The 14,119-nt window shown below is 42.6% G+C and overlaps 1 protein-coding gene across 1 annotated transcript in view; it reads right to left on the bottom strand.

The window, feature by feature from the left end:
- CABLES2 (Cdk5 and Abl enzyme substrate 2) overlaps positions 1-14,119 on the bottom strand; it is a 58,398-nt gene that overhangs the window by 10,944 nt on the left and 33,335 nt on the right. Inside the window, exons 4-6 of the mRNA XM_039346483.1 lie at positions 13,773-13,881; positions 12,333-12,498; positions 5,003-5,106 (exon numbers count right to left, since the gene is read on the bottom strand). Coding sequence (XP_039202417.1) covers positions 5,003-5,106; positions 12,333-12,498; positions 13,773-13,881 — 379 coding nt within the window. The remainder of the gene's footprint in view (positions 1-5,002; positions 5,107-12,332; positions 12,499-13,772; positions 13,882-14,119) is intronic.

Below are 14,119 nucleotides of genomic sequence, written 5' to 3'. Positions count from 1 at the left end.
CGCTGCCTGCTGAAACCGGATAGGCTGGGAGCTGGGTGGCCTCACGTTTCTTTTTGGATTTCTGCCGCCCGGCTCAGTCTCTTGGTGCTGTGAGGAGAGCACCCCACTGCCTGCCGAAACCCCTCCCCCAGAGCCCATCAAGCCGGATATGTGTAGTAGGTGAGGGCCATTTGCTGGCCACTTTCAAGCAATGGTGCATTTCTTCATTCCTCACAAAGGGTGACACCTCCCCAGCATGCACCCAGGAGGCGGGGCCGACGCGGCAGGGGCTGGTTCCTCGCTGTTTCCAGACGGCCTTGTGGAGCTAAGACTGAATGCGTTTCAGCATAGATGGCCACTACAAAATTGTACATTGGCTCCCGACCGGCCTGGGCCAGGGCCAAGGTACCGGGGGTCGTTCCCTCACTGTTTCCAGGATGGCTTCACGGGCCACATGAAACCACTTTGCGTGCCACATCCGGCCCCCGGGCCTTGTGTTTGACATGTCTGAGTTACAGAGTCCCTACAAGCTTTCAGCTACGTATTGCTTTAGGAGAGAGATTCTGCAGTTTTGAGTTGCACATACTGTAGGCATAGATAGTCCTCGATTTACGACTTCTTATTGAGTCCAAGATTTCCCTTGTCAAACAAGATGAGTGAGTTTTGCCCCATTTTATGACCTTTCTTGCCACAGCTGTTAAGTGAATCATTGCAGTTATCCAGTTAGTAACGCGGTTGTTAAGTGAATCTGACTTCCCCATTTGACTTTGCTTGTCAGAGGGTCACAAAAAGGTGATCACATGACCCTGGGCCACTACAACCTTTGTAACTGTGAACAATGGCACTAGGTCACTTTTTTCAATGCTGTTGTAACTTGACTCGGTCGCTAAACGAATAGTTGTAAGTCGAGGACTACCAGTATATGAAAAACCCAGCGTTCCCAGGAATCTTTGGGTAATTGAAGGTTGTTTTCTCTGATCCTATTGAGCCTCCAGTTCTGGCAGTTTTTTGGAAATATCTAAGGAACATGATTGGCATAATCATTTGTTTAGTAACCGTTCCAAGTTACAACGGCACTGGGGGCGGGGAAATGGACTTATGACCAGTTCTCACACTTACGACTGCTGCAGCATCCCCACAGTCATGTGAACAAAATTCGGGTGCTTGGCTTTTGCTAATAGTCACAACATTCCCGGGGTCAGGTGATTTGCTACCTTCCCAGCCGGCTTCTGACAAGCAAAGTCAATGGGGCAAATCAGAATTGCATCACAACTGTACGCTTCATTTAACAATTGCAGTGATGTGCTTACCAAAATGTTTGTAAAGTGGGCCACAGCGCACTACTTAGCAACAGAAATGTTGGGCTCAGCTATGGTCCTACGTCCAAGACTACCTGTATTTAAAACGTAGACCACAGCACCTCTTCATCGGGACGAGCACAGTTGTTAGGTGGCTTGTGGGGAAAATTGATCCAATAGTCGGATTAGTTTTCCCCACGAGTCACAAGATCAGCTCCTGATCTCCCCCTGGCGATCTGGAATGATCTTAGAATTAGAAGCATGATTCACGTAGCAGATGAAAAACCAGTAGCAGAAAACAGAACACTGAAGTTTCAAATGGAAAAAAAAAGGCTTTTTATTACTAAGACCTCCACAGGAATGAGATTCCCTAAACCAGGGGTAGGCAACCCAAAACACTCAAAGAGCCACTTGAACCCGTTTCCCACCAAAAACAAAACACTGGGAGCCGCAAAACCCTTTTGATATCTAAAATGAAGATAACACTGCATATATCCTTTTTTACCTTTATTATAGGTGTGTGTATGTGTATGTGTGTGTGTGTATGTGTATGTGTATATGTGTATACACACACACACACACACACACACAGAGAGAGAGAGACACACACATATACACATTAAAAATAAAAGTAAAAATATGACTCTTGGGAATATCCATACTATTAAAACAATGATCACCAAGAGAATGCTTTAAGAGAATAAAATTACATACACACACAGGTAAAAAAAGGATATATGCAGTGTTATCTTCATTTTAGATGTCAAAAGGGTCTCTCTCCCTCCCTCTCTATCTGCCCTTGGTCTGCCACTCCTCTTCCCCCACTCTCTCTCTCTCTCTCTCTCTCTCTCTCTCTCTCTCTCTCTCTTTCCCCCCCCCCTCCTATCTGCTGCTCACCTGGCAAGCTTCAAGCTGTTGTCCAACAACCTCCGGGGTAGGCAACCTCGTCTCTTTTATGACTCATGGACTTCAACTCCCAGAATTCCTGAGTCAGCCTAGCTGGGCTAGCTAGCTCTCTCCTGCCCTTCCTGCTTCCTGCAGAGAGCAGCAAAGGGAGGAGCTCCACCCACTAAGCTTCTCAGCTCCTCGGAGAACACTGTGAGTGCACTGTCTTTTACACACACACACACACACACACACCCAGACACACACACAGAGAGAGAAGCAGGGAAGTGCAATTGCCTCTCTCTGTCTCTGTCTCTCTCTGCAACGGCAGAGGAGGCTGGGAGCCACAGGGGGAGGCTCAAAGAGCCGCATGCGGCTCTGGAGCCACAGGTTGCCGACCTGTGCCCTAAACTATTCTTTTCGCTTTCAAAGGCATCTAAATCAGCAGCCCTACAGGGGTAATTAACTCTGGAGGTGAAAGTCCACTGTGTGCCATTTCAGAATGAAACAAATCTCCTTTGGTTAACAATGGTTACTGAATTGCAGTTTGCTAAGGGAGGTGGTGCAGGAAAAAAAAAAAGGACTTATTTGAGTAAGATACTTTCTCTTTTATTTTACAGAAATGTTGGAGTTGGGGAAAACTTGAGTCAGGAAAATGACACTGGGGAAAAAAAAGACTGTGGGGCATATCACAATTCTATCTAGTTTCAAAATCAATATGATCTTGGATCCCAGAATGCTAAAACTGGAACACCAAGTTGCTACGGAGATGTGAAAAGAACCGAAAATCACGGGTAATGCTCAACTTACGACCGCAATTCTTGTTGCTAAGAAGGCAGTTGTTAAATGAGTCATGCCTTATTTTATGACCTTTTGGCCATACTTGTTAAGCAAACCACTGCAGGTGTTAAGTGAATCACATGGTTGTTAAGTGATTTTGGCTTCCCCATTGATTTTATTGGTCAGAGGGATAGAATCAAGATCACGTGAAGTTTTGGTCACCACGATGTAAAAAAGATGTTGAGACTCTAGAAAGAGTACAGAGAAGAGCAACAAAGATGATCAGGGGACTGGAAGCTAAAACATACAAGGAACAGTTGCTGGAATTGGGTATGTCTAGTTTAACGAAGAGAAAGACGAGGGGGGACATGATAGCAGTGCTCCAATCTCTCAGGGGCTGCCCCAAAGAAGAGGGAGTCAAGCTATTCTCCAAAGCACCAGAAGGCAGGACAAGAAGCAACGGATGGAAACTAATCAAGGAGAGAAGCAACCTAGAACTAAGGAGAAACTTCCTGACAGTTAGAACAATTAACCAGTGGAACAACCTGCCTCCAGAAGCAGTGAATGCTCCAACACTGGAAGTTTTTAAGAAGAGACCGGACAGCCATTTGTCCGAAATGGTATAGGGTTTCCTGCCTGAGCAGGGGGTTGGACTAGAAAGTGGTTCTTAACCTTTTTGAAAGAATCACCCCTTGAGCCAATGAGGAAGTTGTCATCGCCCCCCTCCTCCAACATAACCTCTCAATCACAACATAGGAAATAATTCTTCAATTTATGCAAACACTTTTTTTGTTTTCTTTAAAATTGTCATCTGGACATATCGATGCAAATAATTTATTTCCAGTCTTTTCCCCATATCTCAACTGTGTGAAAAATTTTGGTGCCACCCGTCACTTTATTCCCAAACTTCGTGATACATGTATTTCATTATTATCTTATTTATTCAAGACATTTAAATGTAATGACCACTGAAAACAAAATTCAATTGCAAGAAAGTGAAATGCCCCAAAAGAAAAACAGTAATGATTGAATTATAAGTGAAATTTAAGACGCAAAAAGAAATATAAAAAGGGCATAAGAACAAACTGCAATACAGGAACTAAGAATTTCAAAACAAAAACTCTGAAACTAAATTAAGATTTGAGGAAAGTATATATAGTCACGCACACTGTAAAAAGGATTAAAAAGACAGAAAGAAAACATAATATCGAACTGGAGTGCACGCTAAAAAAGTACAATACAAAGAGACACACAAAATGTTTTACAGAGTACAACAAAAATTCTAAAACGAAGCCGAAAACTCAAACTGGAATGTGAAATCCAATGCAAGCAAATACAACGATAAAAGCTCAGACAATTATTAACGAAAAAAATGTATATACACAAAAAGCAAAAAAAAAAAGAACATCAATGGCTATCCTATGCTTGGTGAGCTGATGCCAATTTCTTGATGTCTGGAACCATTTTTGTTAATCGCATTCTTAAATCACCGCGCTCAATTTACAATTCAATCCACTAATAGCGAGTGATCTGATGTTTTTGTACGACAGATATATAGCGATTCACTGTACGAAAAAGTCTCAAAAGTGTCCCCAAAATCTCTAGCTCCATCGCCCCCATATCGCCCCCTTTTCCTTTGTTCGCCCCCGCATTCCCCCTTTTCATTCCATCGCCCCCCTGAAAAATGAAATCACCCCCTGGGGGGCGAGATCGCCCAGGTTAAGAACCACTGGACTAGATGACCTCCAAGATGCCTTCCAACATCATCATCATCATTATTATTATTATATGATCACGTGATCCTGGTTACAAGGATCACTTTTTTCCACTGTTGTCATAGTTTCGAACGGTTGCCAAACGAATATTTGTAAGTCAAGGACTTACATTGCATAGAAAATGGCATAATAATCATTGATTCCCCCACAGTAATTTTTAACTAGTCAAGCGAAAGAGGACAGAATCTTCACTGCATGCATGTAAATAAAACACACAGGGAAATACATTACCAACGTTAGTGCTTAATTACTGTATTGTTAAGAATCTGCACAAAATCATCTTACCATGTATGATGCAAAGATCAGGACACGTTTGTGTTTCCCACACGGCCACTGTGGGTCATCGAGCAAATTGGGATTGTATTCTGCTAACTCTCCCACTTCATTTCCTGGAAGCAAAGAAGGAGTTGAAGATTAAAAGCTCACCAGGGTAATTTAGGAAAAGCATCTCCTGAATCTTTCTGAAGGGCAGTGTTTCTCAACCTTGACAATTTTAAGGCATGTGGACTTCAACTCTCAGAATTCCACAGCCAGCAATACTGGCTGTGGAATTCTGGGAGTTGAAGTCCACATGCCTTAAAATTGTCAAGGTTGAGAAACACTGCTGAAGGGTCTTTGCTGTCAAATCCAGACGAGGCTAAGAAAGGCTCAGTCCACAGGTTGCTCATTTTGCAAGGCGGGAACACACAACAGTGGTGCTCTGCCTACAGCTGGCAGGAAGGCCATTTTCTGCTACGTGACCAAAGAAGTGCATTTTCTGATTTGGGCCAGGTCAAATATTGCTGTTTTGGTTCACTTGCCTGCTTCCTTTCTGGGTTGGCAAGCTCATACACTTCAACAGCTTACTGTGTATCATAGCAGGGAGGAATGCAAACTCTCAGCTGGTCCCTGGTTACCGCCCAAAGTATTTTTAAAGGTTAATGAATGGAATAGTGAAACATGGATCTGTTGAATTTTTTTTTAACTTGGTAGAAATTGACAAGAAATCTACTTTCCCCTTATAGCCCTGGCACAATAAAAAAAGCCTCCTTCTTTCTTTCTTTCTTTCTTTCTTTCTTTCTTTCTTTCTTTCTTTCTTTCTTTCTTTCTTTCTTTCTTTCTTTCTTTCTTTTTTCCTTCCTTCCTTCCTTCCTTCCTTCCTTCCTTCTCTTCCTCCTTCCCTCCCTCCCTTCTGCCAGGAGAGAATCAATCAGATTCAACACAATCTGGACAGAACATCACGTTACTGTTGCCGCTAAAACAATGCAAGGAGTTAAATCTGGAAAAGAATACTTTAAGCTGGCTTTATTTTCAGTTTACCCATGGGAGAAAAGCAGCTTGAGATTGCAGTGCAGAAGCTCAAAATCTTCAAAAACCTTAGAAGATAACTACAGATAGCAAAACAACAACAAAAAACCCCCCAAAACAAAACAGAAAGGAGCTAAATAGGCCCGTAATTTGATCAAGCAAAGGCGTGTTTATATATGTTTGGTTTAGTTTAGTCTAGTGCAGGGGCAGGCAACCTTGGCTCTTTTATGACTCATGGACTTCAACTCCCAGAATTCCTGAGCCAGCCATGCTGAGGGAAAAGGGAGAGGTTTCCAAGCTGAGCCATGCTGGCTCAGGAATTCTGGGAGTTGAAGTCCACGAGTCATAAAAGAGCCAAGGTTGCCTACCCCTGGACTAGTGTTAAGGCACCAGGAGGCTGAGTTCCAGTCCCAATTTAAGCATAAAAACTGCTTGGTGACTTTGGGCTAATCACCAGGAGGCTGGGAGCTCTAGTCCCGTCTTAGGTATGAAATCCAGTTGGTGACTGTGTCCAAGTCACTTTTTCTCAGCCCAATCCACCTCAGAAGATTGTTGTGGAGAAAATAGGAGGAAAGAAGGCTAGGTATGCTTGCTAGTTTGACTTATTTATAAAAAATTAAAAAGGTAGAGTAAAATACACACACACACACACACACACACAGACCTCTCTCTCTCTCCTAATAAACCACATTTTAAAAAAAAAACCAAATAGTTCCTGAAGATCAATTTTTCTATAAAATATATAGGACTATTCTCATTTGGCTTTAATATATGTATTTTTAAAAGCTAGAAAAGTCATGCAAATGTCTGGGAAAAAGGACAGGAAAAAAGATGTACTGAGTCCATTTCAAATGTGCATAAATCATCTCTCCACTGACCCCTTCCTTTCTTCCTCCTCCAGTGACCCCCTGCAGCTCAGCGGTTCCTGCTGTTGTATGTTTTGTTACTCCCACAAAGCTACCGCATGCGTATCTGACAGCTCAGCGGTGTTGCCTCCCTCAATTAGTGGTGCTCTTGCCGTGGCTTGAGCAGCAGGTGCCTGGCTCTGAGCTTCCATCCTGCTGCTTTTTGCAGAGGTGAGCTGAGTCAGGACATGGCCAAGCCAAATTTTTCTTAAGGTCTCCCAGCGGTGGTTGAAAGGATTTGTCAAATCATCTTGACAAAAAAGGCCCAGCCGTGTGTGACCAGCGGCGGCTCGGTGATAAAGCAGCACGAAGAGGGCAAAATGAATTCCTTTTAGGAGCACTTAGGGCACCCGGAGATGCTCTCTTGATGGATCGCTGAGCTAGAAGGACCAAATGGGCTTTTAGCCAGGCCTCTCAAAGCCAACCTCCTGTTTGCTGCTCGTTTCTTCTTTGAAAAATAATTAACATTCTTTCTTTAGGACCTCTGATCCACATTTATGCAGCATTTCAAATTCTGAAGAAAAAAAAAGCTAGTGACAGTTTGGTCTAGAGCAGGGGTGGGCAACCTTGGCCCTTTTATGACTCGTGGACTTCAACTCCCAGAATTCCTGAGCCAGCCATGCTGAGGGAAAAGGGAGAGGTTTCCAAGCTGAGCCATGCTGGCTCAGGAATTCTGGGAGTTGAAGTCCATGAGTCATAAAAGAGCCAAGGTTGCCTACTCCTGGTCTAGAGGTTAAGACACCAGGCTAGGAGTCAGGAGTTCTAGTCATGCTTTAGGCATGAAAGCTGGCCAGGTGACTTTGGGCCAATCACCAGGAGACTGTGAGTTCTAGTCCTGCCTTAAGCATGAAAGCCAGGTGGGTGACTTCGAACCAATCAACAGGAGACTGTGAGTTCTAGTTCTGCCTCAGGAATGAAAGCTACGGTTATCTGGGTGACTTTGAGCCAGTCATTCCCACCCCAATTTGTTTCACGAGGTGATTGTTGTGAGGAAAATAGGAAAAGGAGAAATATTGTGTTTGCTGCCTTTAGATGTACAGGTAGTCCTCAACTTACAACAGTTCATTTAGTGACCGTTCAAAGTTACAATGGCACTGAAAAAAGTGACCCGACCGTTTTTCAGTTGCAATCTTTGCAGCCTCCCATGATCATGTGACCAAAATTCAGATGCTTGGCCACTGATTCATATTTATGACCATAGCTGTGTCCCAAGGTCATGTGACCGTCTGACAAGCAAAATTAATGGGGAAGCCAGATTCACTTAACAACTGAGTTACTAACTTATTAACTGCAGTGATTCACTTGACAACTGAGGCAAGAAAAGTCATAAAATGGAGGCAAAACTCACTTAACAAATGTCTCACTTAACAACAGAAATTGTGGGCTCAACTGTGGTTGTAAGTTGAGAACTACCTGTACTGGCCACCCTGTTTGAAAATCCTGGAAGTTGTTTGATGCCATAGTCCTGGTTGACATTTTTATAATTGAAACAGCAGTGTCAATGCACAAGAGAGAAGAATCAATCAGCCACAGGAAGTTTTTCAACTACTGCAGAACTAACAAAAAAAAAGGAAAAAATGCCCCAAGGGGTGGACAATGTCTCCCCAAAAATAACTCAATTGAAAAGTGGGTGCAGTAAATTATTGACTGAGTCTTGGGATGGGAGAAAGTGGAAAATTGGAGACAGAGCCTATAACAGGCTGGCATTCTAAACAGAAGCAATCTATCCTGCTATATTGTGTTGCAAGTCTTGCTTCTTTTTCGCCTATTTATCTCATCACCTAAAAGGAGAACTGGCTTGTTTTCAAATTTAAAAGATGGCACTCATTGAGTGATCACAGCTTGGCTTCCCAAAGCCAAAGTTGGATGGATGAAGCCTTCGCTCAAGCGTAGCAGTAAAATATTCAGAATTGCTATTTTAATGCCGTTGGTACTTTGCCCAGATTTTTATAAGAATATATTTACGTTTTTGGCTTTTTAAGGCATTGCTTCGACTTTCAGGAAATGTCTCATTTGTACCTTTTGCGTAACCATGCTTATGAGTTTTTTTTTTTTAAAAAAAAATCTATATTTAGTTGGTTTGAGATCTCTGGATGCAACCGCAGAAACCGATCTAGGAGTACACAGCCAGTATTAAATTTGATTAAATTGAGGGATTTTAAAAGAACATTTTGTAAACTTAATAATGCCTTTTAAAAAAATAACATATTGCTGAACTGTGGAAGTTGGAATCCAGATAGAGCCTATTTTCTACAAGACTCACAGCTTGCAAGGTCTCATGCCAATTCTCTGGATGTAAAGGGGAGATAGAAATACATTAAATAAACAACAGAAACTTATTTGGGTTTGAGCTGAGGGTCACAAAAGAGTAAGATGGTTGTGGGGATCTGTTCAAACCTCTCTGCCATGATTTAGTTATATGCGGCACCAAATTTATATCTGGCTGCTACTTTTAGCTGAACAGGATACCCGTAAGTGTAAAAAACAGTCATTTCTTACTTTTTCAGTGCTGTTGTAACTTCAAACTGTCACTAAACAAATGGTTGTAAGCTGAGGACCACTTGTATTCAATGCAGGAGATGATCAAGCTGAGCCCGAGGGAGAGGTCAAATGCGTCATAAGTCACGAGTCCCTGCGCAAGAGATCTAAGTCCAGCCCACTTGAATGCCTTTTTATCTCCCGCTCATTTCCCTTGACTATTAATTGGTCAGATTCTTATAGAGAGCTTAAGCTTGCAATAAATCTTGATACTCATTTGAATTGCCTAGCTCTCCTGATTTCCCCGGCGCTTGATTTTATCATTTCCAAGCTTTATTATAAATTTTCTTCTACGTACGTTGACGCAAAACAACCATTAGGTGACTTATTTTGGCTTAGTGTATGTGTGAACATAATCACTGTACTTTGTAAACCATGATTTCAATGAGAGTGAAGGTTCGTTCTGCGAGCTCATGGGTTGGTTTCCAAACGTTTCGTTACCAGGCTGGGTAACATCTTCAGCGAAGTTTAGGAGGGATGTCAGTGTCAGTGCTCTTCTGTTTATAAGGGCTTCAGGTGTGGGTGTGTCAAATGAGGGTCTTGTGATGGGTCAGCTGTGAGTCATCAGTGAGAGGCTTGTGATGGGTCTTGTGATGGGGAGGTTACATCAGGCCAGGGTCATTGGGAGGTGAACTGCTGGCGGGAGGGGGATTGTGTGGACTGGTTGAGGATCGATGCTGTCTCTGGTTGGTTGTGCGATTGATTTGGATTCTGGGGGGTTTGTAAGCTGGTTGAAGGTCAATGTGTCTGCTTGTGGAGTGCCAGGCTTCGATGAACTCATGAACATGATGGGTGTTAGTGTGGCCAATGATTTTTGTGTTGTTCCAATTGAACTGTGGTGCTGTTTGGTGTCGATTTGTAGGATTTGGGATCGTGGCGTTTGACTGCCAGCCAGTGTTCGTAGTGATTTTCCTGATTTCAGTCTTAACATTATGAATAAACAAGGTCTTATGGTTTGTCCACAAACCATGGTGGAAATTAACTACAGTACGGATTACCAGGATATGTGCAATTTCCACAGCTGAGCAGTTGCTAGGGATTGGAATGGGACAGCTGTGGCACCCTTTGTGACAATAGAAGCCTGGCCTTGACCTTCCTTTGATCTGACCATTGTAACCTTCAAAAATGGCCTGTTTCTTGGCTGATCTTTGTTTCATATTTACAGTTATATATTCCATAGATCAGTCTCAGCCTTGGCAGCTTGAAGAAGTATGGACTTCAACTCCCAAGATTCCTCACCAGTCGTGATGTCTGAAGAATCCTGGGAGTTGAAGTCCACACATCTTCAAGTTGCCAAGGCTGAGAAACACTGCTACTTATGGTTTTTTTTAACTGAAGTGAACTGCAGCATGTAAGCAAGCTTGGATGAATGTATTTCCACTTTTCCTGTTTTTCTCTGTTTCTATATTCTTTGCAAAGTTTTAAAACTCCCAAACGCGAGGTCTAGAATTCAGAAGAAATGATGTCTATTATCAAATGTGGAAGGCAACTGGTTAGGAGGAAATAATTGGATTACAAATTACAGTTGTGGTTTTTTACACATTGATTGGAAGCATTCAGGCAAATTAGATAAGTGGATGGCCTGGCAAATTTGCCTAGTCAGGCAGAGCACCTCATAAATTGGAGGTTGGGCTCTTTCACTCAGTAGGATAAAACCAGGGTTGCATGTTCTGAGCCTACAGAGCCAGTGAGTTCCAACTGCTCAGCCCTTCCAAAACTTACAATAAAGGTGTAATTTTAATGTAAAATAATATAAATGCCTGCTCAAGTCAAGGGTAGCTCTCAGTGACTTCGCAGACATAGTCCATGCAATTTTGTTGGACAAAACATAGAGATAACCTCACAATGCATTCTTCCAGATTGTTTACAGATGTCCTACTGGTCTCAGACCTCTATGAGCCAAACCCAACTTTGCTCAATTTCTGATCCCATAAAAGTCAATTGGGGGGTTGCCCTCTACTGAGGCTAAACGCTCTGGGAATAATCGTATTTTCTTTGAAAAAAGAAAAGATGACGCTGATATATAAAATACATGAAATAAACACCAGCATTTATTTATTTCTTAGATTTTTTTTATCCTTCCTTTATTACTTTATAAGTAACTCAAGGTGGTGAAGTTACCTAATACTTCTTCCTCCCATTTTCGCTGCCAAAACAATAACCTGGCAGAGATGGGCTGAGTAAGAGTCCACCCAGCTGGCTTTCATCCCTAAGGCAGGACTAGAACTCACCATCTCCTGGTGATTGTCCCAAAGTCATCCAGCTGGCCTTTATGCCTAAAGTGAGACTAGAACTCACTGTCTCCTGGTTTCTAGGCCAGCACCTTAACCACTAGGCTAGGGGTAAGCAACCTTGGCTCTTTTATGACTCGTGGACTTCAACTCCCAGAATTCCTGAGCTGGGAGTTCAAGTCCACGAGTCATAAAAGAGCCAAGATTGCCTACCCCTGCACTAGGCCAAACTGGCTCTCTTTTACATTTGACCTCATCCCACCCATATTTGTAGAGTCTTCTCTAGAACTCTATTCAATGCAGCTCAGGGGTAAAAAAAATCATCCCAAGATTACGCTGAATATAGAACAGCATCTATCCTTTGCTCCAGTGCCAATTATTATGTACAAAAATGTCCTATTAGTGCAATTTTTCTAATTAATTCTCAGGGTACAAACGACACCAAGAGGCATCATATTTTGCAAAATGTAGAATTCCCCCATTCGCTGCTTTGGAAAATGAAATGTTATCTTTTCACCCAATTGTTCCATTAAATCTACTGCTGGCAATATTCCATCTATCCTCTTAATTGCAATGCAACCACTGTTTGCTTTTTCTTTATTTAGAAGTTAATAAAAATACAGAAAGATGGAATACGCTTGTTCAAGGACTTACCCAGATCTGCTGTGGAAGGGATGGTTTTGGCTGCTGAAGGCTTGTACCTCGATCCTCCTACTGTTCGGGATGCAGTCGCTCGACATATGGAAACAGCACTGATGCCATCACTTTTGTGGCCCACAAGAGCGTTGGTTGGGTACAAGAAGTTTGCATAAGACACCACCTGAAAGAGAGTTCCACAATCGTCAGCAACAGACGCCCCATGATTTCAGCAACGGTCTACCTTCGGTTCCCAAGAAGTGTTTTTTCTTGGAACTGGAATTCCCTGGGAACAATCCTGCCAGTCGGAATTTCATTTCCCAATTTTTGTCGCCATGATATAAAAAAAGATGCTGAGACTCTAGAACGAGTGCAGAGAAGAGCAACAAAGATGATTAGGGGACTGGAGGCTAAACGATATGAAGAATGGTTGCAGGAATTGGGTATGTCTAATTTGATGAAGGACAAGGGGTGACATGATAGCAATGTGCCAATATCTAAGAGACTGCCACAAAGAAGAAGGGGTCAACCTATTCTCCAAAGCACCTCAAGGCAAAACGAAAAGCAATGGATGGAAACTAATCAAGGAGAGAACTAACCTAGAACAAAGGAGAAATTTCTGGACACTCAGAGCACTTAATCAGTGGAACAACCTATCTCCAGAAGATGTGGGTGCTCCAACACTGAAGATTTTAAAGAAGAAATTGGAAAACCATTTGTCTGAAATGGTATAGGGCAGGGGTAGGCAACCTTGGCCCTTTTATGACTCGTGGACTTCAACTCCCAGAATTTCTGAGCCAGCCATGCTGGTATAGGGTTTCCTGTTTAAGCAGGGAGTTGGACTAGAAGACCTCTAAGGTCCCTTCCAACTCTGTTATTCAACTTTAACTCCCCATTTGGAAAACACAAGCTCAAATTGTTGGAAGGTCATAACACATGAAAAATTAATCCAAATCTGGGAATCCAGAACTAACCAGTTTTAAGTTCAAACGAGCCACCCACAGGGGGTTTGCTAGGCATGTGGTTTCTGCATGGAGCGAGCGAGCGCCTTCAACATTTAACAGAGCAAGCATGACATGCACACTGCATAAGGAGAAGATTCAAAGGGAAGGAGTTGAGAGCAAATTAATTACAAATAGTTTCAGTACTTCTGAAAACATATTTCTTCCCAACTGATGTCTACAGAGATTCTCAACCATCCAGGTCCTGGTTGTTCCAAAGCTGCTTTTCCAAAAGGCAACTGGACCTTCTTGCTTTTTTCCTTGAAATATTTCACTTCTCATCCAAGAAGCTTCAGTTCTGACTGAATTACTTCAAGGAAAAAAAACAAAGTCCAGTTGCCTTTTGGAAAAGCAGCTTTGGGATATGGAAGCTGACTCCCGCTCCCCCCTCTACAAACGTCCACATTACAACTCAAATGGTTTGTTTCATTTCATGAGGTGTGTGTGTGTGTCTTACCTTGCCATCTGCACCTAGTTCCACGCCTTCCATTCCTAACACCATCTCTGTAGTGGCTGAAATTCCCCCTGACGGATGCCTCTGCTTCTGGCCCTCTATTCTCAGCTCACTATCCAAGGCAGAAGGAGAGCAAAACAGAAAATTCAAAGTTGCTTTCTTCTCATCCCCGCCCAAAGCAGCTCGGTCAGCAGTTAAAACAAGAAGCAAAAAAACATAAAACACCCGTACATATTGAAAAATTAAAAGGGCAATTCCCTTGTCTGAAAGTGTTTTTTTTTTAAAAAACATTAGAGGAAAAAAAATAGTTCAGTAAATAGTCAAGAGGACTTAGTTGGAAGTCATCCTAT

The sequence above is a fragment of the Crotalus tigris genome, unplaced genomic scaffold, assembly GCF_016545835.1.
Source record: "Crotalus tigris isolate CLP2741 ecotype Arizona unplaced genomic scaffold, ASM1654583v1 scf7180000017999.2816498, whole genome shotgun sequence".
Lineage (NCBI taxonomy): Eukaryota > Metazoa > Chordata > Lepidosauria > Squamata > Viperidae > Crotalus > Crotalus tigris.
Note: the sequence above shows the minus strand (reverse complement) of the source record. Positions and strands in the feature narration are given on the sequence as shown.